The sequence below is a fragment of the Spermophilus citellus genome (assembly GCF_964194105.1).
Source record: "Spermophilus citellus genome assembly, chromosome: 5".
NCBI lineage: Eukaryota > Metazoa > Chordata > Mammalia > Rodentia > Sciuridae > Spermophilus > Spermophilus citellus.
The window spans coordinates 145,969,024-145,987,384 of record NC_138186.1 but is presented as its reverse complement, the minus strand read 5'-3'; the positions used below and the strand labels follow the sequence as shown (position 1 = coordinate 145,987,384).

At 36.9% G+C, this 18,361-nt stretch overlaps 1 protein-coding gene across 3 annotated transcripts in view; it reads left to right on the top strand.

Moving 5' to 3' along the window:
- The window catches only part of MAP3K5 (mitogen-activated protein kinase kinase kinase 5), a 204,624-nt gene that overhangs the window by 52,589 nt on the left and 133,674 nt on the right, over positions 1 to 18,361 (top strand). For all 3 annotated transcript variants that reach the window (XM_081293968.1, XM_081293967.1, XM_081293969.1), the window contains exon 2: positions 10,945 to 11,084. In XM_081293968.1, the coding sequence (XP_081150094.1) occupies positions 10,945 to 11,084 (140 nt within the window). The remainder of the gene's footprint in view (positions 1 to 10,944; positions 11,085 to 18,361) is intronic.

Below are 18,361 nucleotides of genomic sequence, written 5' to 3'. Positions count from 1 at the left end.
TGGAGAATGGCTTGTGCTCATTACCTGCATTTCCCCATCCTGTTCAGTACCTAGTTTTTGCTGTGCTAGTTTTCGTCATCACCTAGCTTCTTTATAATCTTTGTGGCAGTCTAGAGATTGTCTCTTACCTACCCTATTACCTGCATCAAAATGCTGGAACCTGTGAATGCTGCTTTATTTGGAAAAAGGGTCCTTGCAGAAGTGACAATTAAGAATCTTGAGATGAGATAGACCTGGATTATCTGGGTGAGCTCTAGATGCCATCATAAGTGTCCTTATAAGGGAGGCAGAGGGCAAATTGATACCATGGGCACACACACCACAAGCCACGGGATGCTGAAGCCCTTTGGCTCTGGGAGACGAGGAACTGATTCTCCTTGGAGCCTTTGGAGGGAGATGACTTGGCCTGCTGGCATGTTTATTTCACTTCTGGCCTTCAGGAGGGAGAATAAATTTCTGTTGCTTTAATTAAAACATCAAGTTTTGGGTAATTTGTTACAATGGCCACAGGAAATTCTTAACATTCTGGCCATTGACCAGAGATGAGTTAATTTTTACAAAGTGAATATGCCGAAGTAACCAGAACCTAGATCAAGAAACAAAACCTTACTACCCCACCCTAAGCCCCTGTGAGCCCCCTTTGAGCTTGTCTCCCCTGCCCACAGTATCTCCTCTTGTAACTTGAAACAGTGTCGAAACATACTGTACCTACTCTTGGTGTCTGGAGTCTTTTTGTCAGCAACATGTTTGTGAGATTATCCATGTTGTCACATGTAGGTGCTGTATAGTGTTCATTGTCTTTATAGAACACCCCCCCCCCCACCACATTTTTTTTTCCTACTGTCGATGGTTACAAGTAGTGCTACTATGAACATTCGTGACAAGCCTTTTGGTGAACATACTGTGTGTTTCTATTGGGCATATGAGGAGGAGAGGAATTCCTGAGTCCTAGAAGCCTTTTCATTTTTTTCTGTGCTCTAATTTAATAGTCTCATTTACACCCACTGCTTCAATTATCGCCCATCACTGTGACTCTTTAATCTTTTCGTCTGACTCTGATCTTTTTGCTGAGTTTCAAAATGACAGCTATCAATTGTGTATTCACACACACACACACACACACGCACACACGCACACACGCGCGCGCGCGCTCAGTATTTTAGTGTGTCCCAGTTCAAACTCAGGTTCCCACCCCACCCCCAATTGTTCCTTCTTTTGTGTCTCTTACTGTGTCCATGGAAATCATCTTTATTGTCCAGGTTTAGAGTGGGATCATCTTTCATTCTTTCTTGGCCTGCATTCATCCAATTCCTGAAGTCTATGATTTCCCCCCATGTTTTCTTTATGTTATTTTAGGGGCACACTGTCTCCTGGATGACTCCTAAATGATCTCACAGTCTGCAGTCTGCTTAATGTATCATCTACCCACAAAGTCTAGGTTTGTCTTCTCAAAGCAGAGCTGTGCTCCTGTCACATTCTTTTTAAACTCCTCGACATGGCTAGATCCATCCATTGATTCTAGAGTCATGTCGGATTCTTTATATTGGCTTTCTATTTATGCCTCCGTACATTTGACTTCAGCATCATTTCTATGAGAAATTACACAAGTCTTCATCAGGAGGTATTGAGTTACATATTAACATTGTATTCATTAACATATTGATGATAAATTGCTCAAAAGGCCTCCTAGGAGTGTTTAGTATAATCATTCAGTATGATTATATTCCTTGAGAGTTTGCTGTGCCTAGCATACTACATGTATGTATCCTTACAACAGTTCTATTGATCAATTTATTATTGTTATTACCAATTTATAGTTGAAGAAATTAAATCTCAGAGAGTTCAAGGTATTGTTCAAGGTCATCTATCCAGAAACTTAATTAAGATTCAAATGCTGGAAGTCCACAAACAGGTTATCTGTCATTTTCATGTTCTGCACTCTTCTGGAGAGGGGATGGTTTCCTTTCCTGGTTTACCCATTTGTGCTGTGCTTTTCTGAAACTGCACCTCCTCCTGAGCTGTGGTTCAAGGCCCTGATAATCTGGGCTGGGCACCACCCACAGATGTGTGCCTTCTTTTTTCTCTGAAGCTGGAGTTTCATGAGCTGAGCTTCTGCAGCTAGTGCCTGGGCCTGGGGACTTCAGTTCTAACACCCTTCTCAGTTTCGCTCCCTCCTTCTGTCCCTGTTCCTTTCCTTCTCCCTTTTCTTCTCTCTCTTTTGTCTTTTCTGTCCTCCCAACTTCTCGCCTTTCCTTTCTTCCTTCTCCTTTTTGTAGGTGCAGTGGCACTCAATCCTTTTTAAGACCAACCTCAGGAAGTGCAAAAGGTCCCTCTGATCACCTCCCTGCCAGGGCTCTCTTTTCAGGTAAAAAAACAACAGTGACAGACCACTTCTATCTAAGAATATTATCAACTAAGCAAATCAGGACTGGGTTGGGGAGATTATATATACCTTTAATTTAGCAATATAAGAATGATTCATGTTTGAATCACTGTGCATACATTTATTAGAGTTTTGTGATGAGGAAATTGTCAGATGAAATATACTGTTGACAGAAAAATGCATTGTTATACATGGTGGGGTTCACCAAAGATCACCCAAGAAGCTAAACTAAAGGAAAGTTGAGTAGTAATTTCTAGCAGGAATTGCCAAACTGTGACCAATTTAAGACAATGATAATAGATTATTCTTCCTGAAAATTTCAACAACCCTAGTTGTGCAACAGGAGTTCTGCAGTTTCCCAACTGCAGACTTTAGTACCTGCCAGACTTTAGAAAATGGACTGTGTCTTCAGAACACTCTTCTGGGATACTACTCTTGGGTCATGAGTAACATTTCAGTAATTTTCCTAGAGTAGTTTAGTTGTAAATTGCATTTAGTCATTCACGAAGTACCAAAACCAGTGGAACGCAGGTTTTATTTCCTTCAAGAATCAAAGAAGGAATGAGAATTTGGGGATTATCTGCTCTTTAGGGGACAATCATTGGAAAGTATTGCATTAGTTTCCTGCTGTGGTTTTCTGTTTTTCTCTCTGACCAAGCCCAGGCACCATCCTTTCCTTGGCTTCTTCTACAGTTCTGCAGTGTCTTTCATGGATGGGGGCTGCTGTTTTTCGTTGGCTCTTTGTGGTGTTCCACTCTCTAATTTCACAGCCAGCTATTGCCCCACCCACATAGGTGTTCTTTATCCATCCGACAGCCCTGACCTTGCTGGCCTCTGAGCATCCTCTGCTTGTTCTTCCACAGTGCCCTGTATCCCTACCTGCCAGTGCCTGACCCTGACCTGCAAGAGAAGGCAAACACCTCATTTCCTAAAGTTTTCCTTTTAACTTTCACAATGGGTAACAAAGCCTTGTGTACCACAGGTGCTCAGGATATTTGTTAAATTAAATTGGCATTGAATTAATAGGAAGTAACAAAAGATGAATGTCTTCCTTCATTGTGCTGTTCACAAGCAGCAGCAACTGGTGAGGTTTTTAACTCATGGATACCGTATTATGAAGGAAAAATTCAATTAGGAAAACCTCAGACCAGGAACCCTGCTGTTCAATGACCAAAATGCAATTGGGCTCAACTGTTTTATGTTATTGCCTGAAACTTTGTTATGCTTTAATAAAACTCTGGTAAACCTAATTTTATGCTCCATTTAATGTTAACCCAGTTGGGACAAGCAAGCAAAGTGCGCCTTAAGTAAAAATGTTGGTGAGTTTAATGTCTTTCTCTTTACATGACTGGCTTAGTCTTAGATTATTAAGTGTAGCAGTTTTATTCACAGGATTGCCACAAAAGCTCAATTGGACGTTGATTAAGTGCATTTGCTCGTGATATGCATGACAGAAGTGTGCTTTGGCCCCCAGCTCTGTTTCTACCTCTTGTTTGGATTCTGAGCTTGTGAACTTCAGTCTCCTATAGGTGTAGGATGAGGCCTGGTGAAAAACTAAGAGTGAACTCCAGAGCCAGGTTTGAATCCTGGTGTCTCTACTTTCTAGCTGATCTTTGGCAGATACTTTCTCTGTTTCAGTGTCTATCTATTTAAGCTAATATTTTCTTTAGTTGGTAATGAAATACTACTGTTTAAAAAGTACTGTTACTGCGGGCTGGGGTTGTAGCTCAGTGGTATAGTGCTTGCCTAAACGTGTGAGGCACTGGGTTCAATCCTCAGCACCATATAAAAATAAATAAATCAAAAAGGCACTGTGTCCATCTACAACTAAAAATAAAAACTAAAAAATAGTGCTGTTACTGGAAGTCTTACTTAGCTAGTATAACAAAGCAAAAAGCAAACAGAAACCATAAAATGCAGACATTGGAAAGAAGGGGAATAAAACCTCTTTTTGTTGTAGATGATGACTGTCCATGTAGAAAATCCCCAAGAATATACCAGAAAAAGTCAATATTTAAAAAATTGATTGTATTTTTATATAATAGCATTGAACAATTGGGATTATTGTTCATAATAATTTAACATAAGAATTTAACATAATTTTAAAATAATAACAGTTTTACAGAGAGTGCCATCTACAATAGCCCCCTCCCCCAAAATGAAACACTTAGACATAAATTTAGCTAACTATGTGTAGGATCTGGTACTGAATAAATCAGACCCAAATAAATTAATATGCCCTGTGCCATATTTATGGAGTGAAAGACTCAGTATTGCTGTTAGTTCGTCCCAAAGTGATCTATAAATTTAACACAACCCAATCAAAATCCCAGTAGGATTTTTTTCCCCTGTAGTTTTCAAGTGATAGTTAACAACTACTGACTGATTCTAAAACAGGAAAGCAAATGGAACACGTGCTATCATTCTGATCTTGGATCCCTCTCCCCTTGCCAGAGTCCCATGCATCGAAGGCTTGGTTGCCAGCCTGTGGTGCTATTGGAAGATGGTGCATCCTTTAGGAGGTGGGGCCCAGGGTGCGGAAGTGAGGAAGTTAGGTTGGAGAAGGTATTGGGGCCCTGGCACCTCCTCCCTCTCGCTCTGCTTCCTGGTGCCATCTGGTCAATAGCAATGTCACATACAGCCCTCCATGATACACTGCCTTGCAAAGGCCTAACGGCAGCAGAGCCGAGCGACCACGGACTGAAACCATGAGAAAACCATAAAGCAAAGCTTTATCTCAGGTGTTTTGTTAGAGTGATACAAAGCTGACTAACACAACAACTGAAATAGTCGAACACATTTTGAAAACAGGATAGAGTTGGCAGATTGACCTACTTGATGTCGGTACCTTTCATTACGCTCCAGCTATCAAAACAGTGTTGTGTGGGAGGCCGTCGCACTGAATGATTAGCATTTTCCTTCCTGTGATTGGTAGAGGCTCTGTTGGTCACTTTCGTAGTGATCTGGTCACTTTCATAGTGGCCCTAGATGCTGCCCCATCCTCAAAGTAGAAGAATGTGTCTTCAGATGTAGGCATGACTTCCTGCAGCCCCCTGGATCGAGCTATGCTCACCTGTTCCTTTGTGATATTACCCCTTTACCCTGTTTGGGATAGAATGTTCCATGGAAATGCCCTTTGTGTGTCGCCTTCTCTTACTCTGCCTTTGGGTGTGTCCTTCAGTCAACCTGATGACGGTGGACATCATGGACATTATGAAGCTAGACTCCACCCCTTGAAACCTGACCCCTTGCCTCATTTGAATGCCTTTACCTCAATAAAAGGGGTCAGCATGCAATCACTCTCTTTCTATGGACCCTTAAGGTCAGAGGAGCCATCAGAGGACCCCCAGAGAAAAAGGTATCTCTGTCTCTTGTGTGGTTATTTCCCCTGGAGTGACCCTGAGTGATTTAATCGCAAGGAATGTGACAGTGTTGTGTTTGCAAAAGGCAGACACATCCATCAATGAAGTAGAACTGAGAATCCAGCAGTAGATGCACCGCCCCCCCCCACATGTGTAGACAATTAACATTTGACAAAGATGCAGAAGTATTTCAATGAAGAAAGGAGTCTTTACAACAAATATGAACCCTGACCCATACTTAGGTTGGGGCCTTGCCTTTGAAGGAGATGTTGGGGCCCTGGAGTTCACTCTGTTTTTCACCAGGCCTCATCCTACACCTATAGGAGATTGAATTCAGTTCACAAGCTCAGAATACAAACAAGAGGAAGAAATAGAGCAGGGGGCCAAAGCACACTTCTGTCATGCATTGCATGAGCAAATGCACTTAATCAACATCCAGTTGAGCTTTTGTGGCAATCCTGTGGATAATCACACATATACCAAAACCAACTCAATGAATCATAGACTTAAATGTAAAATATAATGTTTTAAAACTTTTAGAATAAAACAAAGGAGAGAACTCTTGTGATCTTGTGTCAAGATATATATATATATATATATTTTTTTTGGGGGGGGGGTGCTACTCCTAAAGTACAATCTATAAAGGGGCAAATTGAGAAACGAACTTAAAGTTTTTGTACTTTTAGAGACAGTTAAGAAAAGAATAAAACAAGTCACAAATGAGGAGAAAGTATTTGCAAATCACATAATCTTACAGAGGAATAACAATCAGAAAATACAAAGATCATGTGAACCTTAATAATAAGAAAAAAGTTTAACAATTAAAGGTCAAAATCATTGAGCACTGATAATCAGAAAATATGTACATAAGAATTATTCAACTTTGAGCTGGGTGCAGTGGTGCACACCTGTAATCCCTGTGGCTCGGGAGGCTGAGGCAGGAGGATTGCCAGTTCAAAGCCAGCCTCAGCAAAAGTGAGATGCTAATTAACTGAGTGAGACCCTGTCTCTAAATAAAATACAGAATAGGGCTGGGGTTGTGACTCCATGGTCGAGTGCCCCTGAGTTCAATCCCCGGTACTCCCTCCCCCAAAATTATTCAACTTCATTAGTAAAAATAAATCCATGATGAGATACCACTACATACCTAATAGGCTGGCTTAAAACAAAAACTGACAATATCAAGGGCCAACAAGGATGGTGGGCAACAGAAACCTATTGTACATTGCTGGTGGGAATGCAAAATGGTATAGTTGCTTTAGGAAAGAGTTTGGCATTTTCTTATTAAGTTAAACATATATTTACCATATGACTCAGTAATCCTACTCATAGATATTTACTGAAGACAAATGAAAAGCATAAGTTTGTATATGAGTAGTAACTGTAAAAAATTTGCCAGCCTGGAGTTAACCCAAATGTGTCCTTCAACCCATGGATGGACGAATTCATCTACAGATGAATCTCAAATATATTTTGTTAGGTGAAAGAAACCAAATCCAAAAGCTTATGTATGATTCCATTTCTGTGGTGTTCTGGAGAAAGCAAAACTATAAAGACAGTAAACAGAACAGTACTTGCCAGGGGTTGAGGCTGGATTGGAGCATTAATTGCAAAAGGAAAGCATGAGAGAAATTTTTGGAATGAAGGAGCTGTTCTCTGTCATGCCTGTGGTAGTGGGAATGCATTTTTCAAAACCCATTAAGCTATATACCAGTGAAAGAATGTATTTTTCTCTAAGACAATTAAATATATTTAGAAAAGAATAAAAATATCTTTGAACAAATCACTCATCTGCTTTGAAATACAAAAAAAAAATCAACCTTTTTCTGAGGTACCTTACTATATTATCATATTTTAAAATTGGGTCAATAAGTACTTTTTAATGTTCTATGTAGCATCTCTGCTTCGATGTTCAGAACTAATGATTATACCTTATTTTGCTGGTACCATTTATTTTAAATGTCTAGTTCTTCTCTTTAATATGAAAACCTTCTGGCAGGGTTTTAAATTTTTATTTTAGCATCAAATCCCGAGTCAATTCTTTAGAAAAATACCCCCTTCTCCTTATTACCTTAATTTAGCTGATGTGTTTCTTTGCATCTCTCTTATTTTTCTTCAGCTACTGTTTATGGTTTCTTTTTGCTGCACTCTACATTGTCTCTGGGTTTTAAAGCTGGGTGATTGACTGTTGAGTGCTGGCACCTGGGGGAGGCGGAAGCAGCGTGGGGGCAGGAGGCAGATGGCAGTGTGGGTGGGATGCAGTGACTCATTTGTTGTATAGGTTGATTTTTTTTTTAATGTAGAAATGTTAAGGACCCCAAAAGAAAAGTCTTTATTTATATTAAAGAGTCTTCAAGTCATTTTTAGCTTTTGGGGAAAACAACAAGTTTTGAAGCTCCTTTGACCTTCTTCCCTTTTCATAACATGAGTAAATCCTCTGTCTTTTACCTTCATTGCATCAGATTTATTCCTCCTTGAGTGAATGTGAATTCTAACTTCATAGTCATTAGATAAGTCAGATTCTGTATTTAATAGCTTCTTAAAGAGTGCACTATTTTTTAGAAAGAAGACCAATAGCAATAGAGGAAAGGGAGGGAAGAGGAGAGGGAGTGGGGAAATACTGGGCAAAGAAATCTACCAAATTATGCTATGTATGGATATACCACATTGAATATATTCTATTATCATTACTGGAACTATTTAAAGTAATGATAATAGAATAGAGATCAGTAGAGTAAGTGGGTCGGGGAGGGAGGGAGGGAGGAAGGAAAAGGGAAGAGATTGATCAAATTATGTTACATATAGCTACAAATATGACATAATGAATCCCACTCTTAAATATAATTATAACGTATCAATAAAAATAAAAAACAATCTCTTAAAAATTTTATAACCAAGTTCATATAATTTAATATGATTTTCTTTATATTTTTATAACAAACTTCATAACTAATTTTAAAAAGTATGTTCTTTTTTATGTTACATTCAGTCACACAGGTCTTGAAAATTCCTTTTATATTTTGGTGGGTTTTAATTTATAAAAGAAATCAATGTTCATATGAGAAATTGTGGGAAATAATAAGAAAAATGAAGAAAAAATAGTTTGTGAATTATGAATAATCATGGATTATTTTTTACTATACATGTTTTCAGATTTTTAAATTTATATGAATATTTACGTAAAATGTACAAATTATAATGTATACATTACATTGTAATGTATGCTATAAATTATAACATACATACTATATTTTAACTTTGTTTACTTAATAGCTTCAATTTCTCCCCCGTTTCTAAGTATTCTTCTACCTTAGAGTTTTTGGTGGTTAAATGGTATGCCATTATTGGGAATCATCATTGTGTGTGTGTGTGTGTGTGTGTACTTACATGTGTGTATGTAATTACTATATATACACAAAATAAATACACAAATATACATATACACATAGTCATTTCCTGTTGATGGATATATTGACTTTTTCCTTTATTTTATTATAAAGATGATATTTCAGTGGACAAACAGGTAAATCTGCCCATATCTCTAAGAACTTTCTCAGGATAAATTCTAAGAAATGGAATTATTGGGTTGGAGAGTATACATAATTTTAAGGATGTAAGTCTCCAAAAAGTTTAGACAACACTTGAGTACCATTTCTCTGAATTTTCATTGGTTATTTTAAGCTATTTTCATTGGCTCCTTTTAGGAAAGAAATTGTTTGTCACTTTATGGTTAGTTTAATATGCATTTATTAGAAGAGAGATGGAGAACATTTTTTCTTGTGCTTATTGACGATTTTAAACTTTAGTGAATTTGCCTGCTTATGTCTATAGTCTGTTGCAAAGTTTTTATTATTGTTTGCTTTAAATTGACCAGTAAGAGATAATTTATAAAGATACTAACCTTTCATCTATCAAATATTGCACATATCTTTAACAAACTTGCTATGTTAACACTTTAATTGTAATTATGAATGGGTTATGTTTTATGATTATATTTTCCAAATTTTTATTGTGGTTGTAAAAGAAGTTATTAGTTTTCAAAATAATTTTTATCTTAACACTTTACTAAATAGTATTATTATTTCTAATAGTTATTCAGCTGCATTGTATTGTTTGTTTTGTTTTGGCTTGGTTTTGGTTGACAACATAACATTTGCAAGTAATGATGATTTTATATTTTATTTTCTAGACTTATACCTTGTATAAAAATCCTAAAAATCTTCCTGTATTGACTGAGATTTCCTGATTTTAATGGGCATATAAGTACATAGAAATACAAAGTACAAAGTAGGCACTTGTGAAACGTATTTTGTTCATCTTGCAAGTTAGGCATATGCTCTTTTCCTGCTGCAGCCCATTTTGTGACTTTTTTTCACGGAGAAAAATGGATTTTGCACTTTAATCAATAAGAATCTGTGGAAGTGTTCATGACTCTTAAAAATTGAGCCATCCTTGCATTCCCCAAATAAATTTTAAACTCAAAATCTCAGCTTCTTACAGTGTAACACTTGGTACATTTGTTAGTTTTTCTTTCATATTTTTGTTTATATCCGTAAATGAGTTTGAGAGTAATCTGGATTTCATTTTTATGATGTTATTGTCAAAATGTGGGATAAGGTTTCTTTTAGGTTAATATTGGTCATGTTTGACTTTTGGAAAAATTAGTATCTGTGGTTTTATTTCTCTTCTTAGTTATAATTTTCTATACCTTCACTTTTTTATTTCTTCATTTTACTTACCAAATATTTATTGGATATAAACTAGTTAATTCTAAACCCTAGTTCTGGATTAACCAATAAAGTCACCATTTTTTTTAAAAACTCATTTTGCATTTGTTACTGCTATATATTCTATGAATCTGCTTTTTATAGTTTTTTTTTTTTTTAATTTGTAACCATAGTTACCTTGTTTCCATGTTGAAATTTAACAGAGAACGTTAACTTTTGCTTCCCATCATGGCAGGCTCTTTGCAATAATTCCATGATTTCTCTCTTGTTTAAAAAAAAAAGTCAGTTTGTTGAACTTTATAAAAGCCATTTCTGGTAGAACCACAAATTCAAAATTCAGTGGTAAGCGAAGAGGGAAAATCCCTAGCATTTCCTCATTTCCTTTTCTGAGTACTGAGTTATTGAAACCCAAATGTGCTTATTGGGCATGATTCAGGTGACATCTTTTGGGGACTTTGTTTTCTGTCTGCAGATATTGCTGTGGTGGAGATGAGTGATGCCTTCCGGCAGCCGTCCTTGTTTTACCACCTTGGGGTTCGAGAAAGCTTCAGCATGGCCAACAACATCATCCTCTACTGCGATACTAACTCGGACTCTCTGCAGTCCCTGAAGGTACTCCTCTTAGTTACTGAGTATATTTCCTTTCAGCCCCAGTATTCAGGGAGAATTCTCTCTTATCCAAAACATTTTTTCAGTAACTTATGTTTGTGAATAAATGTTTTTTGCCAATATGATAAATAGCTACCAAGGGCTAATTGTCAAGTTTATCTAGAATTCATGGTGAAGTTTATCTAGAAATCAATGTAGATATTTGATGATATCCAAGAAAGATGAACATCATGTTCAGTTCCAAGTACCAGGTGGGGTTACATCCAGGAGACTGTTGGTGGGAAATCACTGGTACACACCTTGGAGAAAGAAAAGGAGGTCAAATAAGATATATCAGGCTTTATGCCTGACCTTTGGTGACTTCATTGTGCCCATCTGGCTCTAACTAAAATACTCTTCGTACCTGAAAGTGCTCTGAGTAGAATTGCTCACAATATTGCCACCCTTGTTTGCTGGGTGTCATTTCAATTAAGATGGGAGGAGGGAAGTAAAACTCTCTATTTTGTGTACAAAACTCAGCCTTCCCCATTGGCATTCTCTCCATTAATAGACGCTTGCCCGATAGAAACCATTTCTACCACTCTAAAGGATTGGGAAGTAAAAACTTACTGTGTTTTGTCTACAAAATTCAACCTATCCCAATGTCATTTTCTGCATTAATAGGAACATACCTGATATAAAGCCATTTCCTCCCTCCAGCAAAGTTGCTGAACATGCTTTTACAAGGCCACAGGATTTTACACTGGGTGATTCTTTGAAAAGTGTCTCACAGTTCAGTGACACTCATGCTGAGCCTGATGTCATCCATTTCCTTTGTGAAATTTCCAGCTAGCTTCATGTGGTCTTTTCTCATCTCTGTCTTTTGGTTCCCAAATAAGAGCCAACCTTGGGATGTGAAGCCCTGGAGTTGAGAACATACTTTCAAAGTCAGTGGCTTAGCAATTGTTATATGAAGATTTCCAATGCCAAATCCTTGTAGAAATATGTGTGTGTGTGTGTGTGTGTGTGTGTATACATAATATCTTTATTTATTTATTTTTATGTGATGCTGAGGATTGAACCCAGTGCTAAACAAGCCATCTACTACTGAGCTACAACCCCAGCCCTAGAAATATATTTTAAAGTAGCATTTTGCTTTTATCAGAGTATCTAGAGCATGGGTAGCTTTCTCTGAAAATCCTGAAGAGTTTCACTGAGCAAATATATTTGTTGCATGCTCTCTGTGCTGGGGATTGAGAGGCATATCTGTTTCTGGCATACTGGAATTGAGATTTGGTCCTACTCGGTCTAAATTTATCTTTTTACCTGGTTATTAGTAAGGAAGATCTGGGACCAGGTCAGCCTGGCTCCCTAGCTTGTTCTCCTTAACCACCAAGTTTTATTATCCCTTGCACTTTTCCCTCTGTATCTATGGGTTCTGCACTTTTAAACCAATCATGGATAGAAAATTTATTTATTTAAATTACTTCTGTACTGACTTTCCCCTTTGTCTTATATTCCATAAACAATGCAGGGTAACAATTATTTGCTTAGCACTTACATTGTGTTAGCTTTGATAAGAAACCTAGAATTGATTGAAAGTGTACAGGAGGGTGGTTGTAGGTTATATGCAGATTCTATGCCAATTATATAAGTGACTTGATCATCTACAGATTTTGGTATCCTGGGTGTCCTGGGACCAGCCCTGTGGATAACAAGGGAGGACTGTATTTCTGGTTAAAACTATATCAGTCATGCCTGCCAAGTGTTGTTCATTTAGAAAAATGCATCAACTATGCCTCCTCACTTGTCCCATGCAGAGTGTGTCTTTTCTCTTAACCCTTCCATTAACTTAAGCATTTGCCATTTTCTTATTTAGATCGTTTCTAGCCAGATAGCCTCTGATGTCTGGGATAGAAAAAAAAAATATCTTCTGCAAGTCTAGAAATTTTCTTTGGGTCTCAGAAAGTCTTGTCCTACTGCAAAAACTTGGGATATATGTCTGTATGTGTTTGTTTTTATTTATTTTTGTTGCATTTGGCTCTAGGTATAACTCTGCTATCCCTAGCATTTACAAACAGAAAGGAAAACTAGTGAAATAAGAGCAAGAGACATTTGAAATAATATCTGCAAAGTAAGGCAGATATGACAAAATGAAGCATCTCTTTTTACAGAGGCAGAGGCAGAATTAGAATGCTATTCTTGTCGTGTATCTTGCTTCACTTAGGTTGATTCTTTGGACTTCAAAGAAAGTACAGCTGTGCCAATTTTATTTTCATCAGCTTTTTGTTGAAGACAGCAGATTCTCTTCAGCAGCAAATTCTCAGGAAGAAATCATAGAAAAAAAATCTTTTGTGTTTAAAAGTATAAGCTACTTGGAGAATAATTTATGAGAACTATAAAAATGCTTAAAATCCTTGCCTGAATTGTCATTTGAAAGGATATTAAAAATCTAATCATATATGTGCAATAAAATTTCTAGCTGTTGCATTAAGCTATAAGTCCTTCAATTTTATTAAGAATGAAATATTTTAACTTTTTAAATATATATATATATATATATATATTTTAGTTGTAGATGGATACAATACCTTTATTTCATTTATTTATGCTGAGGTGCTGAGGATCAAACCCAGTGGCTCACACGTGTGAGGCAAGTGTTCTACTGATGAGCCAACAACCCCAGCCCATAACTTATTTTTGTCCCAAGGGAAAAAAAAACCATGATTGCACTTTGAGAGAGGGAAATAAATTGTTTTTTCCTTAATATTATAACACATATTTCAGTTTTCTTTAATTAAATCACGAGAACTTCTTAGTGTGCCTATTAATGTTTATTGAGAGAGACTATGCCAAGATTTAACATTTGCTCAAAAATAAGAAAATTTGATAACAAATTTATTCCATGCATTTAAAAATGATCAGACTTCCACTTGGCATCTCTTACTAAATGGGAGAGTGGGTCTGGACTCTACTGGCTAATGAACTGTGGAGCAGATGCGTGAGATACATCTAAGGTCAAAAAGCACTTGGGGGATTGAGTGGCTGCTGTGAACAAGGAGGAATTTGTTTTAATGTACCACAAAGGGGCTGAGGGAACTCCCCCTCCATCCTCTGAAGGTTCCATAATTGGGTCTGCTGAAAAAAGTGACAACAGACACAGGAACAGGTGAAAATTCATACAAATTCATTAATATGCAAGTACATAGGAGTCACAAAGAGTATAAAACTCAAAAAAGGTTGAATCACAAGTTCAAGGGAACCTATCATCACGTATAAAAAACACAAAGAAGGTTGAAGTGTGAACATGATTTTGCTAGGAGAGAAGGAAGTGGAGGATGTAGGTTTAGAGTAAATGATTTTCAAGAGAAACGGATGGGCCCAAAGAGCCTGGGACAAAGTGTACCTGTGCCCTGAGGGTGAGGTCAGCTCTGGTTTTTCTTCTACTAGTTCATCTTCTGGAGGAGCTGGTGTTTAGGTGGATAAGAGAGTATCAGAGAAAGCCTTCCTGCAGTTAGGGAGGGAAAGAGGATCAGAGACAGGAGTTGGAGAAAGTCAGAGATTTCGGTTCTGATACTGCTTTTTTGTTCAATGTGCTCAGTGTGTCAAAGGGCCAAACTTTAGGGTATCATTTTCTGAGTCTCAACTACCCTTTTTCTACCACCAGAAATTGCTTTATAATAAGAGTTCATAGCTCTAGTTCTTGTGATCTTTTCTTTCAACCCTTTCTTTAGCTACTTCTCTTGATTCTGGATTAACCCTGACTCACTTTAAACATTGCTGTTTATAAAATGAAGCAAGACCAAGCAATGAAGTACACTACACATCCCCAGATAGTCAGCAGGTAGAAGCTCTTATAAACAAGTGATAAGGCTGAGTGGGAAACAGACACACTACTGGGGAAATAGTGAATCACCACTTTGTTTTAGTTTTTTTGTTTGTTTGTTTGGTACTGAGGATTGAACCCAGAGGTGCTCTATCACTGAGCCACATCCCCAGTCCTTTTCATTTTTTGAGATAGGGTCTCACTAAGTTTCTTAGGGTCTCACTAAGTTACTCACACTGGCCTTGAACTTGTGATTCTCCTGCCTCAGCCTCCTTAACCATTAGGATTACAGACATGCATCAGTGTGCTCTGCTTACTACTCACTTTTGAAGAGCAATTTGGCAATATCTAATACTGTCAAAGGAACCTATCATCAAGTCTAAGCAATTTTGAACCTAGATGTGTACTGTAAAAAAAAAAAAGTGTCTCAGGTGTAAGGAGATAAAACAAAGAATGTTTATGCAACATTTTAATAACCCCTCCCCTAAAGGAGATGGAAAATATCCATTAGGAGAATGAATGAATAATTGGGACAAGTCTGGCACAGGGGCACACACCTGTAATCTCAGCCACTCAGCAGGCCAAGGCAGGAGAATTGCAAGTTTGATGCAAGCCTCAGCAATTTAGCAAAACCATGTTTCAAAATATAAAAGGGGCTGGGGTTTTAGCTTTGTGGTAGAGGGTCCCTATGTTCCATTTATAGTATCACAAAAATAAAACAAATCAAAAAACTTTTTGGTATAATCATTTAATGGAATATTGTAGAACACTTAAGATTAATCAATTAGAGCTTTATATATCAAAGTCATTGTATCTCCAAATATAATTTTTGAAAAGAATTTAAAATCAACATACAATGACTCACCCACATCATTGTTTATAGCAGTTCAATTTAATTTACAATAGCTAAGCTATGGAACCAACCTAGGTGCCCTTCAAAGATGAATGGATAAAGAAAGTGTGATATATATGTACAATGGAATATTACTCAGTTATAAAAAGGAATGATTTTATGACTTTTGCTGGTAAAGGGATGGATCTGGAGACTATCATGCTAAGTGAAATAAGCCAATCCTAAAAAAACAAAGGCCAAATATTCTGTCTGATATGAGGATGCTAACATACAACAAGTGTGTGTGGCAGGGGTGGAAATAGAAGTTCAGTGGATTAGATAAAGGAATGTTGAGAAGGGAAGGGGATAGGAATAAGAAAGACAGTGGAAAGAATTGGACATAACTTTCCTATGTTCATGCATGAATGCATGACCAGTGAAACTCCACATAATGTACAACCACAAGAATGGGATCCTAATTAGAATAAATTCCATGTATGTTTAATATGTCAAAATATACTCTACTGTCATGTATATGTAAAAAGAACAACTAAAAAAAGCAAAAAAAATAAACTTTTTAAAAAATAATAATGTTAAGGGGAAAAACAAATTACCCATGTACAGTATCATACCAGTTATACAGAATGTAATTACAGGCAGGCAAGACAATGGTATTATATACATTTGTGTTATAAAGAGATAGAAGTATGTATGGAAATTATCCAATCACAGTATTTACCTCTTTGGGAGATAGGAGTAGAATAGAGTTGGAAGATAAGAGTCTTTAACTATATGTAATATGTCTTTTTTCTTTTTTCTTTAAATACTCGTTTTAAACCCAAGCCTTGCACATGCTAGATAAGCCTCTATCACTGAGCCACATCCCCAGCCCTTTCTATTTTATTTTGAGATAGGTTCTCTAAGTTAACCAGGCTGGTCTTGAACTTGTGTTCCTCTTGCCTCAGCCTCCTAAGTGTTGCCTTTATAGGCAGGCACCACTGTGTCTGGCTATAATATAATATTTCTAAGTCCAGGTGGTAGACATATAGTTGTTTGCTAATTTTTATACTTTTTATATACTGAAAATATTTCATAATTAGCCTTTAAAAAATGTTGCTATGTTCTTCAGTTTTTTTATACCCATCAAGAAAACTTTACATGCATTTTGGACATTTGAATCCCCAAAGAATTTCAGTTTCTTTTTCTTAATATTCTGGCAGTGGCAAGAAAGCCTAAGATGTATTTGAATCTTTTTTTCTGCACTTAAATCATCTTTGTTCCCATTTTATGCATAAGAAATGATTCTTTGGAGATTGATATGCACATCAGCTAGTGGTGACTCAGCTTTCTGTGTTGAAATGTAATGATTATGTTAGATTATTCCTTACTCAAGAAATCTAGTTGTATTTTTCTCTTAAGCCACTGCCTGAAAAGTTACTTTACAGATGGGATTTTCCTCAATAAACTCTTTTGTAAAACTGCTTACTTCTTCATTATCTCACTGGATATATTCTATACATATGTAGTGCCAGGTATTCTGGCTCTGCCTAAATGCATGTGTTATTTTCTAGATTGGGATCTGACTAGCATCCCCCTAGGAAATGACACTAGAAATCTTACAGGCACAAACCAGAATTTGTAACACCATCACTAATTTACCAACTTTGAAAAATCAGCCATTTTTTAAAAACAATATGGCAGTTTCTCAAAACATTAAAAAGAGATTTAACATATGATCCAGCATTTCCACTTCTTGATTTACATTCCCAAGAGAATTCCAAGCAGGATCTGAAAGAGATATTTATATGCCCATGTTCATTAGTGACATTATTTACAATAGCCAGAAAGTGGAAGCAACTCAGGTGTCCATGACAGATGAATAGATGAACAAAATGGGTGTATACCTACATGGTATACTACTCAGCTGTGACAAGGAAGCTGACATGTGCTACAACATGGATGAGCCCTGTTGCTCCTTCAAAGCAGTTCCATGGTATATAGACCCAAGATCTGTTATCTGTAGATACAGAGGACCCCATCTTTGTGTATGTGAAATGGGACAGTTCTTCTGGTACTCATTCATGTCCACTTGAATGAAGCAAATGGTTGTTGTTTGGAAAAAAATGATGATGTCTGTGATGTAAATTTTGATATTGATACTAGTTTGAAGTAAATCAGTGAGGAAAATCAAGGCAGTTTTTGTTACAAATGCTTCAAATTTAAATTGAATTCTTCCCTATACTTGGCATATCTACTGAGATTCCAGAGTGTCCTTAAACCCATAAAAATGTATTTCTCTTTTTTTGATCTTATACCACTGCTTTCTTTTCCTAAAGTTTTACCTGCCTTGCTAAGCTAAATAACTAAGATTTGAATTAAATTTAAGTTTTAATGTAAGTAGTGCATGACATTAATTTTTAAGGTTTATGACTCTGATTTCAACAATGGAATTTTGCAGGATTATTTTCAGCACCTCAGATTGTACCGAGTTAGTCAGTGGTACAAAGTACACAGTTGGTTAATGTTTAAGTAGTTTAATAATTTGTGAACAAAATCATTGGCTTTGCCTGTTTTAACTGGGCTGCCTCCGGACATCCAGAGACTCTTGCTTAGTTTATTCCTAGGTGTTGATTTAGAATCAGC